General features: G+C 43.1%; 1 protein-coding gene across 1 annotated transcript in view; it reads left to right on the forward strand.

Moving 5' to 3' along the window:
- PLD6 (phospholipase D family member 6) overlaps nt 1–2,195 on the forward strand; it is a 3,659-nt gene extending 1,464 nt beyond the window's left edge. The window contains exon 3 of the mRNA XM_026082967.1: nt 232–2,195. Coding sequence (XP_025938752.1) covers nt 232–473 — 242 coding nt within the window. The 3' untranslated portion in view covers nt 474–2,195. The remainder of the gene's footprint in view (nt 1–231) is intronic.
- Nucleotides 2,196–9,664: the final 7,469 nt, after the last annotated feature.

The raw sequence follows: 9,664 nt of genomic DNA on the forward strand, positions 1-9,664 counted from the left end.
GGCGGCGGGCGGCCCCTCACGGCCATGTAGGCGCTGGGGCGGTTCCTGCTGGGGCAAAATGGCCCCTGGACCTCAGGCCTTTGGCCTCAGTTGCCAGCACGTTGTTGGTGTGCGTTTTGAAGACGTGAAGTTACCCTTTCGGGACAGCTGAAGGAGGGGGGGAAGAGCTGTCACAGCGTTGGGCCGTGCCTCTGAAGAGGGGGCATTGAAAAGGTTTTTATGTCTTTGTAGGGATCCCGGTACGTCACGACCAGGACAATGGTTTCATGCATCACAAATTTGCTATTGTGGACAAGAAGATGCTCATCACGGGCTCCCTCAACTGGACCACGCAAGCTATCCAGAACAACCGGGAGAATGTGCTGATTGTGGAAGATGCAGAGTATGTGAAGCCTTTTCTGGCTGAGTTTGAAAGGATTTGGGAAGAATACAATCCCATCAACTATGCATTTTTTTCCAAAGAAAATAAGTGATTAAGCTGCTTCCCAGAGCTGGAGGAGTACTTAACAAATGGCATTCATGGATTTTGTTATTATATGTAGACCTCAATGTATGATCTATTTGGCTGTAATTTAGCTCCTCTGCAGAAGTGAAGTGCTTTCTACCCTAGGGTGTCACAGATCCATTGCAAGCTAAATGAAAGAAAATCACCCAACTGTTTGCTAAGCTATTTTGTGAGCATAGCTATGATAAAACTGTGTTGATAGAGTTCGGAAATTGAAGCAGTCTCAGTGCTATGCCCAGGAGAAAACAAGGTAATGTTTGCATGGTGCTTGATATTTCAACAGTGAAACAGACATTTATCAGCTTGGGATATTGCAGAATGGAATTTTACACCAATGGCTCCTCTGCACTGCTAGCTCTAAAAGAAGAGTTGAGAGGACTATGAGCAAAGGTAGAGTTCCTATAGCGAGATTAAGCAACTTTGTTACCTTTTTGTTAGCATTAATTGTTGAAAGTTTGTAAATGGGATTTTGTGGAAAATATGAAGATAGAAATTAAAAATACATATTGAATGTTAATTACTATAGAAGATTTGCTTTTTCTTTCATTTCAGACTAGTAAAGTCCCAGAGTAAAAGTGACAGAATGCATACTAGCACCAGGTCCTCTGCGAGGCAGCAAGTGTAGGGAAGTTTCTGGAAAGCAGTGAGATACACTTTTTTAGGAGCAGTCAGCCTTGTCTTAAAAGCGAATATGGCTGTAGTTAGGACACTGATTTTCGGAAAGGCACTGGGGAAGGAAAGCCCCATCCATACGGGTGACAGGATACAGCTTCCTGATCTGATTCAATGATCTCAGGAATGCTTGAAGGTAGCAGAAGGATGGGGGACGGGTGACAGATGACTATCATGGAGAAGGCAAGCTCATCCCTCTGGATAGCAGTGGCAGTTCAGAATGCTTGGACAGCTCTGTTCCTGTCCAAAGGACATCTTCTACAACAGTTAGGTGATGCGTTTTTCTGAGTAAGTATATTTTCTTTTGGGGTTGACCATCTTCTCACTCACTGTTTTCTCTTTAAAGAGAGTAAAGTTAATATGATTATTTTTAGTCAGACTAATTCAGTGTTGTACATTTGAGTAAACTTCGGTTTACATTGCATTTAAGAGCTTTGTTGTTACTGTACTGGTAATTAACCAAGGGCCCCTTTTTGGGAGCACGTTACTGTAGCTTTGCCAGCAGAGGGAGCATAACATTAAACATGTTTTTAACTATGTATGAGAGGAAGCTGATGCAGGAATGTTGTATTGGCTGTGATGTTTTAAGGTCATGAGAGAAGGACTTTGTAGGGAGAGATAATATCTTTTGTTAGACTACTGATACGGTTGGAAAGCAATGGACAAATTTGGCCATCCAGATTTGGAGCATTCCTTTTTTTTACATCTGTATTAGTTGGTCTAGTAAAAGATATAACAACTTCCTACAAATGTTGCCATTCTAAATATATTACGGAGAGAATTTTGGGGGGGGGGGGGGTTGAAGAATCTCTGTCTTTACAGTTTAAGGTAGAACAAAGGTGGGTGTAAACTTAATGAGAATTTCAAAACTCCTAAATATTCAAGTGTCTGTGTTAAGAATTACTTTAAGTGTTCGAAATCTCTCCAAAAAGTCTTAACGTTGTGTTACCACAATTACTTGATACTGTAGTGCTGTGATTTGCCCTATTAAATATGCCATTCTCACAGAAAAGCTCAATAGCATCTTATGTTTTCTGTACTTCAGACAGTCCTTGTAGGTTGGTAGTTTCAAAGATTCAAATCATTAAAAACTCCAATAGATCCTTATGCTTAGGTGTTATTTAGGATGCAGAGAGTAACTGCAACAGATCATAGATTTGCTCTGTTCTGTTAGAGAAAGTTGGCGTGGGTCTGGGAGGGAAAAAATACCTATTGCTATTATCTGTACATAGCAACTATGGAAGAAGCTGAGCAAGTTCATTCCCTAGTAAATCCACTACAGCAGTATTAGCTTTACACTCCTTTAAACATTTTACTGCTCTTAAAAGGGAGGTGAGATGTGCTACTTACTGCATTTTCTTTCTTAAATATGACTGTAGAAGCAAACGGCTAACTCAGTTTCAGGCTCTGTCCTCTACTCCTTTCTTTCTGTAGTAATGTCCTTGTCGAAACAAACACCTCACTACACAGCATGCAAAGGGTGGTGCAAAAATAGTTTATTACGATATAGTTTATGTAAAGTTAGGTAATTATATTTACAAAATAAAAATGATCAGCTACATCCACGGGAACCTAGCATGTCACACAAGATTTTGTAAGGAATAAATATTGTGACAAAACGTGACGTTTCTATTACAGTGAACAGTTGATCAGGAACAGTGGCTCTTAAAAAAGCACTGAAATAAAATGGAGTGGAAGGGAGAGGGGAAGGAGAAAAGATCCCACACATACGTAGAAACAGGAGCCTCAAACACACGCTCCCCTCTGCAGAGGGAAATGAATCAAGTTTGATCTGGTTCTGTGGAAACCTCCTTAAGACGTGCCATTCAGACCTACACACTGACTGGTTTTTAGAACAACTGTGGTTCCTCTTTCTCCTCGCCACCCTGCTGTAATCGTTTCTGAATTTGATCCACAGGTTTTTCCAACAGCGGTGTAGCTGTAGCAAGCCACAGCTGCACTGAGATGCCTGTGCTTTCTCTACTGTCGTTATTGCCACTCAGTCAAATTGCAGATCAGAGGTGGAGGGCATGCCTCTGCTGCACCAGCACAGGACCTGGAAAATTTACCTTGCAGTTTACTCTTGCTTTTGCATTCTTATTACTCACAGTTCCTTTTTGTCATTTCCGTAAGGAGTGGAAGAGGGCAGAGGCTCTTGTAATACAAGTGGTAGAGCGTGGTGTGTGCACATGTTTTAATCCAGAACGAGTCTCCTTCAGATGGGGTTCAGTCATTGGTGAAAAGTGTGCGCAAAGCAGAACTAAGGCAAGCCTTCAGCTCTGATTAGGTTGGTGGAGGAAGACTGACTATTAGTACCTGGGTGTCCAGTGCGACTTCGGTTATCACTCAAAGACATACAAAGTTTCCTTCTCTCTCCCCAAAACTTTATCCCTTCCAAAAATGATTCTTTAAAATCTCAAGACATCCCAGAACTCCAGGTCCCAGGAAGGTGAATATGGGTCAAAGACTAAGCATTCTTATCTATTTCCTACTTACCATAGTCTTTAGTATTTTACAACATACTTTGCTCTCTCTAGTTTAGAACAAAGAGTCAGTTTTCTTGTCACATCCAGCACACAATCATCGTGTGAAGAAAGCAGGAAGAATGAGAAAATAATTGTTTGTAATTGCACTAATTATTTACTAGTTCATGGCCAGCTGGATTAGTTTGGTTGGTACCAACTTGACTGGCTAATCAGGTTTCTGCTAGTAAATCCCACACCCTTGGTTTCTTTTAGTAGTCTCAAAGTGCAGGCTGGGGCAGGGAAAACCACCCGAGCTGACACAGCGATGTTGTTTTCAGCCTGCGTGTTCCCTGCTCATGCAACAGTACTTTTGCATCCTCTTGTAAGAAATGGTTGCATTACAGTGGTAGGATCACAAAAGTTCAACTCAGTAGTAACTACATTGTATTGAAAGTTATATTTAGACAGTTATGTCCTGTAAGTTACAGTAAACTTCCATGCTGTCGTACAATATGTATCTGCACAGCTGGGAGCTAGGTCTGTAGTTCCCTTGTAAAGTCCAGGTGGCCTTACAGAGTATCCTCAATGCTGATGCACGAGTGAGTTACACCATCGCACACTGGCTTCCGAGCTCTGGGGGCCTTGGTTCACTCACTGCAACAGTCCTAAGTTACTGTGCAAGGACAGTTTATGTGCTCTAGCACAAAGTAGTTACTACTTTTCCATATATAGATAACAGTTTGCACACTCACGGTGTTAATGCCACTATCAAATACAAGATCACCGAATTCTCTGAATGGAAAAAAAAACAAGTTTATAGCGCAGTAGGGTTACAGTTCTCAAACAGACTGTACACATTCTTTGGACAGGTATTTTCAAAACTAAAGGTATAGGTCAGCAGAAAATGTTTGAAAAGATATTTATAACAGTCATCAAAAACAAACAAATATTCTATCAGGAAAGATAGGGTGGGTTCAACATATTACACTCAGCGCTCCTCTTCCAACCCCCAAATGGGATGTCTGTATTAGAACAAGATTTAAAAATCAAAAACACAACTTAGTCACAAAAGAGAACCCTCCACTAATTTCTGAGTAATAAATATTTACATTGCGTGCTTTGAATACTATACAGGTTTTAAATTATTTTTTAAAAAGAGAAGAATAACAAAGCTTTTTTAAAAAATGGAAAAAATTACAGAGGAAAGGCAAGCTACACTGAGCGTGCATGTGCTTAAGTGTTCACAACAAACTAAGTACTGTATATGAACCACAAAAAATGCAAAGGACTAGTGGAATCCAATCAAGTATATAGTTGTTACAAAAGTGACACATTTTACAATGCTGGGGGGAGCTGCTTAAATGCATTCCAGTCAACTTCTATTACAGAAGGAAAAAATAGCCTTTTTCTGGCTTGCAAATCAGCACACAAGTTTAGTTTTGAAGCAAACGAGTAAAATTTGCTGCTTCTTTTATATGTGAGCAAAGAAAAGGTCACATTTAAAAAGGACTTGGTCTGTTTCAAGGAGAGAGGGTGCAAACGGTAAGAAATTTTATGCAAAAGAAAAAGAATATTTAGAAGCAATGAGGAGGTGTATATGTCTGTAGCTTTGTTGCACTTGAGTTTTCCTAAACCTTGCATTTCAGTACTATTAATAGTGTAGAACTGGGTAAAATGCAGCAGCTTGCATTTTACGTCACCCAATGTGTATATACTGTGCCCTTTCAGAGCATTTGAAGCAGAATACCTCCTAGAAGGACTTGCCCCGTTTTGGACAGCAGGTACCTGGCCCACATCAAAAGGAGACGCAACCTGCAGCCTGCTCTGCTGTGTCACAGCCACGTGCGCTGGGAGACGGCGCTGGAATTTGAAAGCCTCTAGTGCAAATGGCGAGCTCGCTCCCCCTCTCGCCCTTCCTTCCTCCCCATAGCTTTCCCCGTTCTCCACACACTTTCTAACGTCAAGAACCACTGATTTCTCTTATCTTGAAACATGGATGAGGCCTGGAGCAGGAAGAAGAAACTGGATAACTAAAGAACATTGCTATCAGCAAAAAAGTTTCCCAGCTGGCTTTTTTTCTTTTCTTTTTTAAAGCACTGCTCTCTCTCTCTCTGCAGAAATATTTCAGTTTCTGGCTCTGTTTGTTGGTGCTGCTGGTTCTCTCTCATTCTTTAATGTAAAGGCAGGTAATGTACTGCCTTATGCTTTGGAGAAGTGCTCTGATAGTTGCCACATTGCGAGCAAAGCGAGGAATGAAACCTGGAATCCAGCCTGCAACAGTCCGTAACAAAGCCATGTTCATTCCACGGCATCTCTCCTCCTCAGATGTCTTTTCTGTGCCCTCCAGAACTGATAGCTGCTGCAGTACACGCTTGTACACATCTGGAGGAGCGCTGCTCCAAAGCGCCATGCAGCTGCTGAAGACACCGAGAGGGACCTTGCTTTCTGCACAGCACTGCAGGGTTTTCTGTTTTACTCTCTTTTTTAAAGAAGCCTAACCCCCTGTTGATGGCTGCTCTTAACGGGGACAGTATACAAGCCCACCACCGTGTTCATAAAAGACCCCTTTGCTTAGTGCTAAGTATTTTAAAACAGCAAAGTTAAGCAATAAAAATTAATTGATTTGGCTTGTTAGACACTGCTAAAACCATGCAAATAGTCACCAGAGGATGGTCCAAACCTATTCCTCCATACACTGTGTGTGTTCTCTGCAGTTGTCCTCATTTCTTGTAACACATTCTGTTTTGGCTGTAGCTGTTGTTGGTGCCAGTTATTTTTTTTTCTCAGTGAACTTGTCTGTCTGCTTAGCTTTTATCAGCGGTTTGAAGGCCCGGAGAAGTTGGCCAATTGGCATTAATCAAAAGTTCCCTAAAGGCAAAACTTTGACTAGCTGAGCCCACAGGGTCTGATTCTGTTTATACAGGAGTCTTAGCAAACCTCAATTCAAATTCTTTTACAGATGATTCAGGGAGCCGTTTAAGATGGAGGTTGCGAGAGGACTGGCATTTTCTGTATAAGAAGATAAACACAAACTAGGATGAAAGAAAGGAAATTAAAAAATTCCAGCATTGGCCTTGCTTATGCCACATCTCCTGTCAGTGTCTCATCTGAGAGTGAAAATATTATGTGCATTTCCTCAAGTGAAGAATTGACCCAAGCGGCCCAGAACTTTTATACGACCTTTTGCTTAGCATATGTGTGTATATACAGGAAAAGAGCAAAGCCTATACAAGTGTTCTCTTCTTTGCAAGTGTTCGTGGGTATTTTTTTTTTCTTTTTTTAAACCTTGGTATGTTTTTATATGTGTATAAACAAGACTAAACCCTCATTGCCTTTCTTCACAGGGCAACTTTGAGCCAGAGCACAAGCAGAAAGTCTTTCTAACCCACGCCCTGGAACTTCCATTGCTTCAGTACCACCGTCCTTTACACAGCTTGCTGTCCATTGCATTTTAATTGCACCTTCTTCTGCCTTCTTGCACCAACATCTAAGTGCTTCTACTTTGCTAATACACTGCAGTGTCTTTTTGCCCGTGCTCACCCATATTTTTATTTTTGTATTAATGTATTTACATATGGCAAGACAAAAGATGAGGAAGGCCTCCGCTTGAACGTCAGTTTTCCCTCTTCACCTCTTCTGGAGCACATGGCCCAGTCCGCATGGCTCAAAGCTCCCGGCAGCTCTACTTTGGCAGCCTGCAACCTGCCAAGCTCTGGGTCACATCAGCCAGTTTCCACACCTGTGTAGCCACATCAAATGTGCCCTCCACTTATGAAACCCATTCTCTACATTAGGAAATAAGGATCAAAGCAGGATCAAAGGGCAAAGAAAGCAAGGTGCTTTCACTCACTAAGCTCAATTAGTCCCAGATTAAGCTGCAAGAGAGGACTTCTAGGTATGGCAGAGTATAGAGCAGAAACCCCCCCCCACAAAACCTCTCCTTGGAGAGTCTCAAGAGGCTTGGTGGCATGAACCTGTACTACAAAGGCCCTCAGCCTATCTATCATCTCCTCTATACCACCAGCATGCAACTGCAAATGGATGGCAACCTTTAGTCCTCACGCTTAAAGTAAGTGCTCCTGAGTAAATGAGAAAAGCAAGATTTTCTAGGAGATGTAAGAAAGGTCAGAGTCCACCTGTAGAGAGGGAGCCCAGAGCACATTCTGCTCAGTTGACTTAAGAGGCTGAAGTCCCACCCTACTTGACAGAGCAGGAGGAGGAGGAAGACCCTACTTGGACGCTCTTCCATCGGATCCAGGGCGGTCTTCTAAGAGAAGAGAAATGACAATACTTGAGCCCTAATCCCCATCATAACTCTGTGGCCCAAGGCCTTTGCCAGGAGAAGCAGGGCATGAAAGCTAGCAGAGAGCAGAGCACACGACAGTCAAACCTGGATCAGTGAGGGAGGAGATATAAAAGCTATCAATCAATCATCTCTGCTGAGAGCTGGGCAGATAAATTTGGAAGGGAGCACACTAGGCATATGGGACATGTGACTGCCTCCTGTCACGTGCAGAAGGGCATATACGATATATGAACCACAGTGGGTTCATTCACTTTTCCACCCAAGCAATAGTCAGAATTTAAAAGCCTGGGTCACAGCACTGACATCTCTGCTGGTCCTGCAATCTGTGCTGCTTGGCAGATGCTAATGTCCCTGGTTTAATTCAAAGACAACATTGCCTTTACTTGGTAGTATATCCCACTGAAGTGTCATGTTCCCAGCTGCTGCTGGAACTGGGACCCAAACACACATCCTTGGCTCAACCATGAGGTTATGCAGAAGAATCAGACCTCTCACTTAAGTCAGTAAAGCCCCAAGATGCCAGAAGGGAGAGAAATGATGCACATGAGTAGTGACAGAGCTTTGGACTCTTCCATGAGTAGCCTCTTAAGCACAACACACAAATTGGAGATGGCTGAGAAAGTGGGAAGGATACAAGTAGGAAGAGTTCGTCTAGTCCACCTCAGCTATAAGGGAAGCAGGACCCCATGCCATGGCTGCAGAAAGCCATTACTAAGCATTACCAAGATTATATAGCAGTAACAGTCTATGCTTTAAAAGGCCATCAGATAAAAGATCAGTGTGGTGAGAGCAGTGATTTCCACAGCCCCAGGTTAGCTCTAATTTGAGAGTTTCCACTTTGGGGATTGCTAACCTGGAAGCCCGTCGTGCAGGTGTGAAGCTGGGGATGAACAGCTTCTGTCTGCCGACTGCACCCCAACAGGCTACGTTCCTCCATGCGGGACAGGAGGAGGGATAAGGCAGCTGCTGGCCTCAGCACGGCTCGGAGGATGGAGGATAAAGGAAAGCTCTTCAGCACCCTTTGTCGCTTAGCCAGGCACGGAGACAGCACCTGTCTCCAGGCCCTTGGCTGCTACCAGTTCCAGAGCTGGTAGCGAGAACTTCTCAAGTACCGGTCTGCAGCACTTCTGTAACTCTCAGCTGCTGCCCAAAGCACCATGCCTACTTAAGGATCCCAAATTAGCCATGAAAATGCACAGATCTGCCTGAATGCCACTGCCTGCTTAAACCACATTTTAAGCACCTGAAAGACAAGAGGAAGCTTAGCTCCACACAAAAGCTAGGGCATATTTTTAAAAGCACAGTCTGATGTGTTGTGGGTCGCTCGGTGGCTAAATTAGGTTGGAAACCTAATGCATTGGAACGGTATTTCAACGCTGCTCCTGGCCAGGGTGAGCAGCATTTGCGTTCAGCGGCAGGCAGGCATTCTCTTTGATCAGTGAGGCAGGATCCGGGCTCTTTATAGGTGTAAAGCATATTGAAATGCTCTCGTTAACCCAGGATTAAGCCACAGTGCCCATGCAGTCCTGCTGCTGCAAAGCAGAGTCTGCAGATCCTCTAGTAAGATAGCCTGTATTAGGCTGGCCATGTGCTGTATCTATTGCTACCAGTTCTCTCAATTCACTTTTAATTGGTATCAGTTTATTGGCCTCACGTTGCTAAATTGTATGTTTTAAATACGAAAACTGTTATGACTGAGAAGGTCTGAAGCACATA

This window comes from Apteryx rowi, unplaced genomic scaffold (assembly GCF_003343035.1).
Source record: "Apteryx rowi isolate R43461 unplaced genomic scaffold, aptRow1 scaffold_6, whole genome shotgun sequence".
Taxonomy (NCBI): Eukaryota; Metazoa; Chordata; class Aves; order Apterygiformes; family Apterygidae; genus Apteryx; species Apteryx rowi.